This window comes from Eutrigla gurnardus (genome assembly GCF_963514095.1).
Source record: "Eutrigla gurnardus genome assembly, chromosome: 2".
Taxonomy (NCBI): domain Eukaryota; kingdom Metazoa; phylum Chordata; class Actinopteri; order Perciformes; family Triglidae; genus Eutrigla; species Eutrigla gurnardus.
Window position 1 is genome coordinate 18,193,442 of NC_139916.1, and position 15,592 is coordinate 18,209,033.

Genomic DNA, 15,592 nt, shown 5'->3' on the forward strand with positions numbered 1-15,592 from the left:
GGAGTTTTCAATGCACAGGAGCAGCCGATCAAAAGCCCATCACGTGGTTTGGTTTGTGCGACCCTACATCTCACTTAAACTGCTGGTGATCCTGTTGCCTCCCTCCCATGCAACCCATTATTTTCTTCCATTAACGCGATGTGATTAATTATGCAGCACCACACTGGTGCAAAGCGGCTTCACGCTAGACGCACCGTGTCAGACGAAGTGTAACGTCTGCAGGTCGTCGTCAGAGGCAACCATCGGGCTAAACGCCATTACAGAGATCGTTTCTTGTAAATGGCCTAAAATAGAAACATCTGCACAATGCAGTGATATGGACTGAACTCATGGTGTGATGCGGTTGCGTCAGTGCATCTGGTGCCCACGCTGACAGTGTCCTGCAGTTTCCTCTGAAGGTCACAGACGAAGGTTGTTAAACAGCAGACACACGGGGTACTAAACCTAAACATTTGCCATCAGAGTGAGAATGAGCTGTGTCCTGAAGTTACCTTTCACATCGTATCCAGTGACTCTGGCTTCTCATCTCCTTCTCTTTGCTACATAAATAGCGATTGGCTGGGAGATGGTTCCCAACACACATGACGGCTGAAAGTCAATGCCTAAAAGAGGCATTAAAAAAAATCTGTAGTTTATACCACACAGCAATGGATATTAATTAGGCAACAAAGCATTTCTGCTGCTTGGTAATATCTGAGGGTAGCCTGAATTATGCGACTTACAAATCATACCCTCCATCACTGCACCGCGGACTGCTCGTTGTGATTAGCATAAAGATGTATGCAAAAAAGAAAACGCCTCCAAGAAAAAGTGTGAATCATATTTTTGGTGGGCAATCATGACTTCTAGGTGCCTGTTATTCAAATGAGGGAGCTCAGCTGCACAACATTGCCAAACCTCAGACCTAGAGTCTCCTTTGCCGTTTTGCCTCTAGCTCAAAACAAATGCAAACAAGCAGGTTATTATGTAGAGGATTAATGAATCCTGTAAAACAAAATCATGGGAAGGAAAAAGCGAAACCAAAAATCAATTGTGCCTACATTTATTAGATTTCCTAAACCAGTTGCAGCCAAATGTCCCTTCCCCGTCTCCGAGTCAGCACATCTTCCACCGTCCTTCACAGCGTTCACTGTCCACTTCTCTAGCCGTGAGCACCTCATGCCCTCTACACGGATACAGATACAGGGGTGTGAACAGCGTCTTTAGAAATGAGCGCTGTAAGCGCTTTGCATTGGTCTCTGTGTCATTCAGTCTGCAAGCCTGTCTGTTGGCTGTCCTTCTGTCTGCACTTATAGGAGCACACCAGTGACATTGTTGGACTCAGCAGAACCTCAGTCAGACACGATCAGCCACTTTGACGACATGAACATTGTTTGGACGTCAACAGGCTGGTTGCTAAGTAACCCCGCCCCCTCCATCCCAAGCATTCTGCCCTGCGTGCGTGTGTGTGTGTATGTGTGTGTGTGTGTGTGTATGTGTGTGTGTGTGTGTGTGTATGTGTGTGTGTGTGTGTGTGTGTGTGCGTGTGTGTGCAAGTTGCTGAATTGTCTTATGATCTGTCAGTGTTGCAGGAAGAAGAGTTTCTAGTTTTTTTTGGGAGTGAACCCATAACATTCAAATGTTTTGAAACACGGGTCAACGATCATTCCATAAAACCCTGGCATCATCTGATCCAGTTGCGTGTCGAAAGATGCTTCCTCTTTTTCTCTTCATCTAAAATAACACTCAGCTGAGTCTACCTTAATGGACATAAACACAAAAAAACAACCGCCACCCATATACAACCTATTTAAGGACAACAGCACATGTTGAGGAAATACCACCCTTCCACCCTTTGCCTGCATTAACATGCACGCACACACACACACACATCAGTATCAATGCCGTGGGGGTGAGCCTCTGTCATCAAAGTGAGCTGTTGTTTGGGAGGAAGGGGAGCCTTGTGTGTGGAGGAGAGTGGATATGAATGGCGTGGAAGGGTTCAGTGAGTTCATGTGTGAGTGAGGGGCTCGGTCATTGAGATTGTCAGTGTAGGGTTCAAGGTCAGCATTGGCTAACGGAGGGGGAAGGATGCCAAATGGTGGTGGAACATAAAGGAGTGGGCAAAAAAAGAGGAAAACCTTGGGCAATGTTCAGTTTTTAAAGTTTACATTCGAAAGCTGTGCTGGAATGGAAACACGCACACGTTAAGGGCGAAAGTAAGAAAGAAAACACACTCCTACAAAGTGGACCTGGACTTCATCAGAAACTGGTCGACCTTGAAGTGCGACTAGAAGGAATCTGCACGTACGTGTAGAGTTAAACAAACTGTACATTTTTTTATCAGCATTGCACATAAATCATCTATATTTCTCACGTGATTCATCCAACAACGGTAGCTTTGGATTGCATGTGCTCCACTTGTTAGTGTAAGAAATAATGATGAATGTCAAAATAAACTATTTATCAAGGTAATAAACATGCAGCGGAACAATACCACATATTGAGCTCACAAAAAGCAGCTGAAGATTTACTTTAGTTGCAGTTTTAATGAGAAGGGTTTTTTTTTCCAAATTTTAATGAACTGCATATGTTGAATTGTAAATTGTGCGTTCGCTTAACAGGGAAATCGCCAGGATATTTCAACACTATTTGCATCACTGTTGTAAATGAGAAACAGTGTAATGATGTGTGTCCCACAAACAAACAGATGGATGTATGTGCTTGCTCGACAGGAGAGAAGTTATTTTACACGTCTGAACAGACCACACACACACACACACACACACACACACACACACACACACACACACACACACACATATTCAGACAATCAGTCAAGCATTCCCTGTGGTTGGAATGTGTTTTTGAGGTAGCGTGTGAATGAGGAAGTTTTGGTGAAGAAGGCTGGAGGGGAGAAACACCAATAAATGGATGATGAATGAATAAATATAGATGAATCCCTCTTGTATTTCCAAATGTAAATATATGTGTAAGATCATGTATATCCCGATTCATTTGCCTGTCTTTTATTGTAGCTCCACTACAAACTAAACATACGCATTTTGATCGCGGCTTGGAGACCCTTGGCAAAGACAGGCATCGGATCCCTGACTGCCAAAACCCTCACCTTTTTTTTTTTATCCATCTTCAGTCTGTAAGCTAACTTCAAATTAGGACAGAACCTATAGAGCCTATGAAGTTTATATATCAGTTTAATGACCTTTGTTTATAAGATCTAAATACATTTATTCTGTAAGGGTTCTCCCTTGAAATCAGCTCAGTAAAAGATCAAAACTAACCATTCCATGGTGGTGATTACTGTAACAAGATGGCACAGAGAAACAGTGTATTTGTAAATAAAATGCATAATTAGTCTGGTGCTAACGCCTCTTCTGGCTAAACAACTTCTATCAAGTTACGCAGCACCCGATTGTAAAACAAAACAAAACAAAAAAATCCAATTTCCCTCTACATTTTTGTGCAAGCTTTTTTTTGTTTTGTTTTGTTTTTGTAAAATTACTTTTCAAGAATCTCTTGAGTGGGCTATTTACTCTACGTTCCAGCTGGAAGTAATCTGAGCAACAGATTTGAGTGTAAAGAGGCAGAAAGGGAGCCCGGTGATGGAGTGGGAGGGAAGGAAAGAAGGGGACGAGGGCAGGGGGAAGGGGAGAGAAAGCTCAGCGGATGGGGGAAGGGCTGTTTGTGCATGCCTCAAATTCCTTAGGTGTTATCAGCATTGCACGCTCCATAATTGTTCCTTTCGAGGAGGGGGTACGGATACTGTACGACATTGTAGACAAGTTTCCTCTCTGTTAGAAAACCAAAAGGGGTGGGGGTCAAAATCTTTGAACACTGTTACCCCCATTTTTGACTTTGCTATTCTTGCATCGTTGGAGATTAAAATCAAAGAATGCGTCTGCTTGTTTTTATAACTTAGAGTTAATAATGCATTTTAAGCAAAATAAAAGACTGTTTTAGGAGCTTGTAATGTTTTTCATGTTGTTGATATAACTATTATATTTCCTCTGCTTTGAAAAGTCCCTACATTTCTATGTTCAACTTGGACATACACTTGCAACAAATTATCTAAAACCTCAATCATTGGAATTGTACTTGTATCTGTCTGTTCCCACGTTCCTAGTGATGTTATAGAGGATTTTCAGGTTTTTTTCTACTTTACTATGTGTCTTTAACGGCAACCATAAAAGGTTACTGACATAGTGTGTCAAGGCCACTCAAAGAGGCTTTCGTGCATGGGTGAGATTAGCCGTTTCCTGTGCGACTCCCTCAGACTGAGCAGCCCAACAGCGAGGAAGGATAAAGTAATTACTTGAAATATATTTTTTGTCATTACAAAATGGCTGCAGTTAGTACCCTTACGCCGTTTTCCTACTGAACGGAGGCACTGCATTGGTGGGACACAGACACAGACACACAGGATGTGATTCTGGGAACTGTGATTGATGAGGTAATCCATCTGGCTCTGGAGCAAGGGAGGGAAGGACGAGAGGACCAGCGAAGGGAGGGAGAGAAGGAGTGTAGAAGATGAGTGATGATGTATGTCCAAATCATGATGCAGCTCAGAGATTTATGAATGTGCGTAGGCAGATATGTGTGTGTATTTCTTTATATGAGGGTGAGTTTTCATCTGAAATGACCAGCTATTGATATTCACTCTTTAAACGGCCGATACTTAAGGGTAATAAAGTGCACTGACCTGTTTCTCCTCTCAGTACTTTAACCTGGCCTCCATCACAGCTGCAGTGAACTGGGCGGAGGTGCATCATGGGCCTTAGCTGAGGATGAAAGAATGACGCATGAAATACTGGCTCCAGTCGTGACACAAACCAGATGAATGGTGTTTTCACTTACTCCAACAATAAAATCGCTCTGGAAAGAAAGTCACGAGCAGCTCAGGAGCGGCTTTTTTTTTTTTATCCGGAGACTAATAACCAGCAGCTCTCTGATAATTTAGACTATGACGTGAAAATCAATCTCACAGGAAGAGAAATGACTCAGTCAGTGTCTTGTCTTTTGAGATACGTTTGTAAAGAGGAAGTGAGAGATGGTTTGCTGCTGCACTTTTGCTCAGTAATACCCTACTTTAATCTTGTGTTGCCAGAACGGCTTCTATTTTAAATAGAACTGTTCTTTCCTTCACATTTCGCATTACTCTGTGATATTATTTACAATAATTTGAAGGTTCTGAAATATCACACGAGGCAAGTTAATCAGAGTATCATCATTTAACTGGCAAGTGAGCCAATTGTTGTTTTCAAAGAAGCATGTCTAAATCCTTCAAAACACATGAGTCATTCAACAGATAGTGTGTACAACGTGATGCTGCAGAGGCACAGATCAATACACCACAGCTACAGATTGAAGAGAAAATTCCACAGAGATGGACGAGGAGGCATTAATGCTGCACAAAATGTCAGAATAATGAAAGTTGGGTATACAGTATCAGTGAGTCACTTTCTAACGACCGCAGGCTCAAATATCAACATAAGTCATTAGAGTCGATCTCTCTATACGGCTCTCATTTTGTGAAGGAAAGAAATTCTGTTTTGGAAAAAAACATCAAATGGAGACGCTAATTCAGTTAACATATTATTTTGACTAGCAGAAAACCGAGGTCTGACTTTTGTAAATAAGATTAAAATGCTTTGTTTGTAGGGGCCCTGGCCGGCTCTCCATCAGGATGTTTGTCATCTGTGTTATGCTTCCATCTGCTGGTAGTCTTTAACACGTCTCTGTGCCGGATTGACTCAGTTTCCCCTCCGTGAACCCCAAAAAGGGTTTAAAAAAATAGCTATTTATGTGGAAGAATTTTCATTATTGTCTACCTTGATATTCATACTGTGACTCCTTAGATTCTTCTGGCAACCACCTTTGTGGGGCTTCCCGATTCCTTGGTTGGAAAAGGACAAATCATACCACACGCTCAACGTCAATATAGTTGTTATTGGACATCCATGGCGTGTCTGCCTGTCTCGGGAGAGGGATCCCTCCTCAGATGCCCTATCTCTTCTACTTTTTCCATGCATGTTACATGATATTTGGGGGAAGTGTACTGTAGCCTGCGAGAATTATGACAAAATGTGATTAAAACTGAACACTAAAGAAAGTACAATAATGAATCTCACTGAACGGTATCAGTGTTGTGAAAACGTAGACAAAGAGAAATTAAACATTGATGCTTTCAGACAAACATTTGACGATTAGGAGAACAGCGTTTCCTTGTGGCGATTATGTAAAATGCCTCTGCAAATCATCACATATGTGCGTGCCTGTGGTATCTTTGGTGTGTGGGGGTGTATGTTTGATAATGTCTTGGTTCCTTTTGTGCATTTTTAAAAAGTCTTTGTAGTTATCGTTCCCATTTCTTCCACTGAATGTCTGTTTTTAGTCAAGTTTGTGTAATAGCATTTTGGACGAGGACATTTTTGGACTGGAACTCATAGCACAAACTTAAGTACTTAAGTCTTTCCAAACAGTGCAAATAAAAACATTAAAGGATGAGAAGCATAATAACTCACAGTCCTGATTGAAACAACACAGATGAAAGTTTTTTTAAGTGGTGTCTTGTCTGCTACAGCCTTATTTCAGAAAATGAAAAGCAATCCATGACTAATTTTTCCCTGTAATGTTATCACTGTATCTCTGAAAGAGGCACACCAATGGTTTAGTGAGACTGAAAAAAACAAACGTCAGTTTGGTGCTGTGTTAAATAAAGGCCTTTTTGGACACAAAGAACCCATTGTTTTTGGAAATGTTATACTGGCGCTAACCCACTAGGTGTCAGTGCTCTGCAGCATTTCTCAGGCAGGCTGGGGTGGCTGGTCACTCATGAAGCCTCACCGCCTAGAATAATCACTTTAAGCTGACATATAATTAGTGTAAGTGTAGCCTATAAATCATAAAGGTATGTGTCAAATCTGCATGGCAATGGTGCTTCTGTATGTGTTGTTATCTGTGCAGAATTATCGGGTGAGGAATTGGGTTTTAAAGGGCCGTGCCAGTGTTACATGTCATTGTCCATCGACAACATCGGCTACCTGGATTACATAAACCTCTACCATGTTTACTAAAATTACATGATTTTTTCGTTCGTTTGTCTGTTCACTTTTTAGCCATATTCAATAAACGTTTCAGAATATACCTGAAAACGTTTGTTACGGTTAGTTCAAACTCACTTTGTCGTTTTAAAATCCTCCTTTTAGCGAAAATTCCAGTTCGATGTTCAGTTCTTGTCAGAAACTATTCTCCAGGCGTAATTCGGCCCAAGAGCTGTAGGCCTATTGGCTCTGTTGTGATGACAGCTCAGAGGGTGGGGCCAAAGTATAAAAAGATCAACGATTGGTTGAAAGTTACACCTCAGCTTGTCCTTCAGGCTTGTACTGATATGACTCAACAGTCACCATAAATTAATTAATTCTACTTCTTCCAGTACGTCTTCCCTACTGGGACATGTTGTGACCAGTATCTTCTTTTCTACCTTGGATTTTGGATCGTAAACTGTCATGTAAAGTAAACACGCTCGTTTATCCCACTGCTTCCTGTTTACAAAGTTCAATCAGATTCAAGATAGCTTTTGACCAATTGGATGCAGCCAAGAAAACATGTGATCATTGAGCCGCGAAAGTCTGCTCGTTATTGAGGTCGGAGTACGCCGAAATGAGAATATTGAACTTGATTTTACCGCCTAGCTCCACTCGGGCAACTTACTGAACTGGAAGCAGCCAGACATTAATTACAAGTGCACCCAGAACCTGCTTCTAGCTTCAGACGTGATTTGATATCAATGCGCGGAATGTTGGCTAATGACTTTTATTAGAGTAATACACCCATTTATTTTCACAAGGTTGAGTTACCTAAACCCAGAGACTGAACAATCTCGTAGAGTGTTTCAACATGAATGGCAGTGAACAGCGGTTAAAACAGGTAGGCTGAGCTACGCTGCAGACACTGATGCACACACAATGTGTTGAAGACATGGGACATCTCTGCTAATGGAGAGAAGTCAGCCTGATTTAAATCATTTCACTGGTGCTTTCTTGAAATCATGAAATATGTAAATATGATTCGACTTCGATGTTAATTGACACTAGAGATGTTCCGATACCATTTTTCCTTTCCCGATATGGATTCCGATACTCCTGCTGTGGGTATCGGCCGATACCGAACTACCGATACCGATACCAGTGTGTTTAGAAAAAAAGAAAAAGATCATACTACGCCTGCATGACTGTGATATGATTAACATTGTGGTAAGGCCTGGCTCAGGTTAAAGGCAAGGCAAGGCAAGGCAACTTTATTTGTATAGCACATTTCATACACAAAGCAGACTCAAAGTGCTTCACATCATAAAACAAAGTGAGAAGAAAAAAAGAAGAAAAAAATAGAAGAATTAAAAGAAAATAATAAAAATTTTAAAAATGCATTACAGAAAGAAAATAGAATAAAAACATATTTGCAATAATTAAAAACAGTGCAGACATTAAAAGATTTAGCAGAAAGCTATGGTGAACATAAAAGTTTTCAGTCTAGTTTTAAAAGTGGTCAGAGTTGGGGCAAGTCTTACATCTTCAGGAAGTTTATTCCAGCCATTTGTTGCATAGTGACTAAATGATGCTCTCCCGTGATTGTTGTTTACTCTGGGAATCACTAACAGATTGGTCTCAGAAGATCTTAGTGGTCTAGAAGGCTTATGTAGTGGGAGCATATCAGTGATATACTTCGGTCCTAGAGCATGTAGTGATTTATATGTGAGCAGGAGGATTTTGAAATCAATCCTCTGACATACAGGGAGCCAATGTAAGGATTTAAGAATTGGTGTAATGTGCTCACATTTGTTGGTCTTTGTAAGAACTCTAGCAGCAGCGTTCTGAACAAGCTGTAGCTGCCTGACAGTTTTTTTCGGAAGACCTGCAAGGAGACCATTACAGTAGTCTAGCCTACTAGTAATAAAGGCATGTACAAGTTTTTCTAAGTCTTGAGCTGACATGAGCCCTCTAAGTCTTGCTACATTTTTTAGGTGATAGTAGGCTGATTTTGTTACTGATTTAACGTGACTGTCGAAATGTAAATCAGAATCCATAATAACCCCAAGATTTCTGGCTTTGTTTGAGGTTTTCAGGGACAGAGAGTGAAGGTGTTGAATTACTTTAAACCTTTCTTTTTTAGCATCAAAAACAATTATCTCAGTTTTGTCCTCATTTAGTTGTAGGAAGTTTTGGCACATCCAGTCTTTGACTTGCTCAATGCACTGGCACAGAAGATCTATGGGGCGATAGTCGTTTGGTGATAGTGCTACATAGATTTGGGTGTCATCGGCATAGCAATGGTGGTCAATGTTATTATTTTGCATGATTTGTCCTAGTGGGAGCATGTAGATGTTGAATAAAGTTGGCCCCAAGATTGAACCTTGGGGGACTCCACACGTTACATTGGTAGGTTCTGATACAAAGTCGCCAATGGAAACAAAATAGTTCCTATCTTGTAGATATGACTTGAACCAGTTTAAGACTGTGCCTGAGAGCCCCACCCAGTTTTCCAACCTGTCCAAGAGTATTGAGTGGTCGACAGTGTCAAATGCAGCACTGAGGTCTAATAGCATTAATATTGAAGTTTTGCCAGAGTCTGTGTTAAGACGGATGTCATTTACAACTTTAATAAGGGCCGTCTCGGTGCTATGAAAAGGTCGAAATCCTGACTGGAAGTTGTTGTGGCAGCCAGTTGAAGCCAGGAAGTGATTTAGTTGTTGGAGGACAACTTTCTCAATTATTTTACTTATGAAGGGTAGATTTGAAATTGGTCTGTAGTTGTTGATAATAGAGGCATCTAGGCTCCGCTTTTTTAGAAGAGGTTTAATGACTGCAGTTTTGAAGGCCTTTGGGAAATTGCCTGATTGAATGGAGTTATTAACTATTTGCAATACGTCTATTGATAGGCAGTCAAAAACATTCTTAAAAAAGTTGGTAGGTAAAGCATCAAGGCAGCAGGTGGATGATTTTAGATTTGTCACCGTTTCCACTAGAGTTTTAGAGTCTATGGCATTAAAGCTTGCCATCATTGCTGTGTTACTTTTGCCTGAACAGGGTGGTGATCCAACTTTTTTGTTTGAGATATTGATGGCGCGTCTGATGCCTTCAATTTTATTAGTATAAAAGAATGCAAACTCATTGCATTTCTGCGTGGAATGGAGTTTAGCTGGTATTTGTGTTGGGGGGTTGGTCAGTCTGTCAACAGTTGCAAATAGGGTTTTCGCCTTATTAGTGTTGTTGTTTATGATATTGGAGAAGTATGTTTCTCTCGCACTTTTTAAGACTAAATTGTAGGCCCGGAGGCTCTCTTTATAGATGTCATGGTGAATGACAAACCCTTTGTAAAACATGAATTAATAAAGCAATTGGAAGCCATTTATTTTTAAATAGAACAGTATAAAACAGTAGTGCAAATATGCAACACTCGTGCCACCCCTCGAAATTGAGTCGATCTAAAATAAAGACAGATTCAGCAACTGCATAGCTTATTTCTCGCATAAAATGTTTTCAGAAACACATTTTGGTGAACTATTCTTCTTCGCCCATCTAAAACAGCAGAACAGAATCAGAATTATTAGTAATTTAATAATAAGGGTCTACGCATACTATACTATAATAATTATACAAATATAAAGTATAAAATAATGCCACTATATGTAATGTATGAACATAATGTATGTATATAAAAACACTATACGGTATAATAGTGTATCTGCTGTTGAGGCAGTGTCATAGAATCTAGTGCACATAAGTCAAGTTTTACAGTTATACTGTATTAAATGTGTGTTTTTGGCAGGGATTTTTAATGTCTGCCTCACGCACACTGTAGGCTAATTTCTCATTTTGATAAGGTCTATATAAATAACCTCTTTTATTGTTGTCGTTATTATGATTATGATTATGATTATTATTATTATTATTATCATCATCAACCACATGATATGTTTGATAACAGATTAAACCTTAATTGCACACCATGAGCCTAACTATCCAACCATCTCGTGTTAAATGTTAGAATCACATGGTAAATTTGCATTTCCTACTAAACGTGGTGTTTGAGCCAATCAGCTCTTAGATGAGGCGAGAGCCAGGTGTCTCCCATCATGCCCTGGGTCTTGCAGTCGGTTGAGAGCAACTGCACCACCTGGCTCCAAAAACTGCGGCCGTCTTGATCTCGTGAGACTATCGTTGCTCATGTGTTCATGACGACAGAGCAAGTCGGGATCAAGTCGGACACAAAACTAATTGGCATGCATTGTGCGGCGATCACCGGTGATCAATTCTGTGAAGGCCTGGTTCATCTTGAACGGGCCTATTAACTCGTGACTTCACCTAGACTTGAACCTTGAATGGCCCTCCCACAGTAATCTTGGCCAGACCAACACAATATTCAGAGAGTTTAAAGGCTGAAGGTCACTCCAATTATGTTAGTATTAATATTTTCAAAGGGCATTTCATGTGGTGAGAACACATAACTTGACTTGAGACTTGAGTGTCAAGACATTCAAATAACAATACAACATAGTGGGCATATTATCAGTGCACTTTCTCCTCTCCAGGATGATTTAAAACAGTCTGCTTTAAGATGGTGTGTTTATGATTATGACAGTCTTGTTATGTAACGTGTCAACAAACAATACAACATGAGGGTATGTGTTAAGCATTTGTGCATTTGAAAATCTTACAAGCTGACAAAGACATAATTTGGTCTCTGCTGCTCTGATCCATCAGGCTTTAACTCACATCCCTACTTATTTTTAGATAGTTAATGCACTGTATATACAACAAGAATCAAAGCAATGACATAAATGAAAGCATTCGAAGATTCCACTTTTATAGCCATAAATTCATTTGCTCAACTGCACATAATGTTGTATCACTCAAATCCATATTTTTTTTGTCAGAGACACTTGTTTGACAGATTTAGTCAAGAACCTTACCTCATACCAGGATTTGTGACCAATTTGGAGAGCTGTTCATGGGATGCAGTGTTGGACTGTGTTGTACAAACAGCCTCAGTTTTGAAGCTGTTCATTGTAGTTTTATGTACACTTGGGTGTCATCGGCAAAGCAGTGGAGAGATAACGCATTTAAGATAGACAGGAAGTAAAGTTTGTTTGTCATGTTGTCATGAAATGAGCTGAGGAGGAATGATCTTTAATATCAGCAGCTTTTGGTGAGAAGAATCATAAGGGATAAGATGTCTTTGTTGTATTGGTATGCTGACTTGATCATGTACAAATGGTTGTTGTTACACCTGATGGTTGGTCACTGCACCTGCATGGATGAGGGAGGGATTTGTGAAGGGTTGCATGATCTCCTTGCTTGTCTTGTCTTGGCCTTTTATATCCTGTCTTCATGCCTGTGTGTTGTGTAAAGCATTTAGAATTGTCTTGTTGTTGAGAGGTAGATGCAATATACAGTAAATACACTTGTCTTGCCTTGTTGAATTTCTATTATATGAAAACAATTGCATTTGACAGCTTTTGAGAGCGCAGTAAATTTTAGATTTTTTAGTAAAAGACTTACAAATAGGAGTGTGTGATGGACAAAATCAATACGGAGTCTTCACTTCAAGATCAAATGCATCACCATGGGTTGACAAAACTATTCCTATGGCTGCTCCAAATGTTACTTGATAGAGACTTTTTGTCAGAATTTGAACACGCATCTAGTTATGGTCATCAATATTCCAAAAGTAAGCTTATTGCATGCTGGTCATTAGTTTTGGTTCTGTAGAGACTGAGGGCAGGATTTTGTAATGATCCAATGTTGAATCATCTGTGGACGTTTCACCTCATTTGGGTCGGAGGCATATATTCAGCATGAAGGCTAAATCCTGGGAATAGACAGTCCCTGAAATGGGAGCCAGATTGCTGCTTCACCTTATATTGTCCTATCAAAAATTCATAAGTCATTCAAGCTTAATGGATCCACCACTACCTACAATACTATGGCCAAATGTAAATGTAAATGGGGATTAAGGTGGTTAATGCATATTCAATTAAGTACATTTTGCTTTTTTATTTTGAAATGGTGTGGATATATAACTTTATGAAATTATTTTCCATTGGGGGAGAAACAGTCTTCTTGATTGGCCTGAATTTAAACACTTCAGTGTATCAATTAATATACATTTAAATTCTTTGTGTTGTTGTTGCTTGGATTTATTTTGTTAGCCATACATCAACTTATTTTATTATCAAACATTGTTTATTGATCAATATCATGAATAGCTATTTTTTTCTGTAAAGCTCTCATTATTCCCCCCATTTAGTGTCCAATTAAATACTGATTAGTGTTGCTTAGCTACTCTATAACCATTAGCTAAGCTCTGGAGGGGAGAAGCAGTCATCATCGGTTATTATAATCAGTGTCATTATTATTGGCATACATATAATCATGATCAACAACGACAAAGTTGCAGAGAGCTCGCAAGATGAATGGAATAGGAAGGAAAATAATGTCGTTGGCACTAAATAATTAAGCCTGGGTGCTGAGAGCATTGTTGCGGTAAGATTAAAGGAGAGTGTGTGTGATTTGATGGAGGTGGATGGTGGGGTGTCGTGTGCTGGAGGGTGGAGGGTGGAGGGGGGAGGGGAGGGCCAGCCCAGAGACTGCTGTTGCTACGTCACTCAGACCGCTGACTGACTGAGCTCCTGGCTTCAGGCTCAATCTGCGGCCAGCAGCAGCAGCAGCAGCAGCAGAGGTGGTGGAGAGGAGAGGGACGTTTGATCCGCTACTTGATTCCCTGCTGTGGCTTCTTTCGCAGGAGCAAGGAGAACAAAAGACGGACAACTGCATGATCAGAGGCGCCGGCAGACGCTCTCCTTCATCTCCACTCCAAAGCAGGGCTAGCTTGATGCTCAGTCCAGCCTGCTAGCCTTTGTGGCAGGGCTGTCCATGCATCCGAGGAGCCCCTAAACACAACTACCGGGCTGAGACAAGCCTCGGCTTTTTTTGTTTGTTTATTTTTCTGCAAAAAAATTTAAAAAAAGAGAGGAAAAAAATCCTCCGAGTGAGCAGACAGCAACATCCCTGTCAGCTTCACTGCGCACCCCCAAACGGAGGATCCCCAGTGAGGAGCATCATCGCCCCGGCCACGGCTCCACGTCGCCTCCTCGCTGCCTGCAACCTCCACTCTTGACAGCACCGAGAGCCGATTGATGACTAGTGTTCCCCCGACATAGGCGACGATGTTGCGCACCGCGGCCAACGTGTTGGCAACAGGGACGCTTTTCTTGGGATTGTTGCACAGTTTGGAAGTATTCGCTCCGACGAGGGCTATTGATGGTAAGCAAAGCTGATTCAGCAGTATTGTGTGAAAAAACAAATATTTTTTTTAAACAACAAAAAACTACAGCATATAAGTGCATGCTGGTCATTATTATCAGGGGGGTTGATTGTGTGTTGTGTGTGCATGCGAGCCGAGCAGACCGAGCCCCGGAGGAGGAGCGGGCTGCTCGGCGGAGTGAAGCGACGTTGACGAGGGCTGAAAACCGAGGCGACACAATTAAAGCGCTCTTTTGTTTCTGTCTCTCAAAGTGCCACATGTGAATATTGCGATGTCACAGCGGCGATCGCACATCTCCCTCCTCCCTCCTAACCCCCTGCTCTCACACGTTTACACTGACAGTCAGTGATGGAAAATCGTAGCACAGGCCCCAGTACCTGCTCAAACCACTTGTTTACAGATCCATGCATTCAGCAGCAGCAGCAATCACATACATTACTTTTGGTTGATTTCAAATATACATGATGGGTGTCATGTCTTTTGGAGTCTCCTGCTATACTGTGGTGTATCTACCATCTGGCTTCAGTCAATTCACGTACATCAAGATTTCACTGACAGCTCTTGTGCTGTTCCTCATACTATATTGCTGTCTATCTGGGGAGTCAAAGTGTGTCTGTGGGTTTTGATTTCCTGTTGGAAATGACTCTGTGCCACTTCATTAGAACAGTGATGCGCTATTAGAATAATATAGCCATCCATGTGGATTATATGTCATCTTTTCCTATCCGAGCTCAGGTGTTCAGTGCTGCCAGCACTGCGTCATTGTCGTGAGTCAGTGTGATTGTTGAGCTCGGGACCTGAGCTGCATAGGACACAACCAAACCCCCACCCCTACCCCTGAATGCCAACAGTCATATTGTCATCTGCAGGCAGACAGTGAGCAGTACAAAACAGCTCCCCCCTACGACCCTGTGAACACATACCGTCACAGACTGGAACAACTTCTGGAAACTATTAAGCCTCACAGTCTCTCTCACGCGCCCCTCTGTTTGGTAAGAAAGGAAAAGGGCGTTATCAAAGGCGAGTTGATGCCGACAGATTTGCTAAATTCTTTGCAGGTGAAAAGGGAATGTGAGTTGTTTTGTTTTTTTTAAGTTTTTCTTTTTTAGATATAAAGCTTCTCATTCATCTTGGGAATGTCTGACCTGTGAATGAACAGCAAAATTATTTTTAGACGACTTTTGCTGCAAGAAAATGTCTCCAATGAGGAGCACTGTAGTTGCTGTAAAGATGGTCAGTTCTAAATTTGACGTTTCATTAGATTCAGTAG

At 41.1% G+C, this 15,592-nt stretch overlaps 1 protein-coding gene across 2 annotated transcripts in view; it reads left to right on the forward strand.

Annotated features, from left to right (window-relative positions):
* Positions 1–13,737: 13,737 nt before the first annotated feature.
* Positions 13,738–15,592, forward strand: part of LOC311020012 (low-density lipoprotein receptor-related protein 1-like) — an 84,728-nt gene continuing 82,873 nt past the window's right edge. For both annotated transcript variants that reach the window (XM_084019738.1, XM_084019739.1), the window contains exon 1: positions 13,738–14,321. In XM_084019738.1, coding sequence (XP_083875864.1) covers positions 14,225–14,321 — 97 coding nt within the window. In that variant the 5' untranslated portion in view covers positions 13,738–14,224. The remainder of the gene's footprint in view (positions 14,322–15,592) is intronic.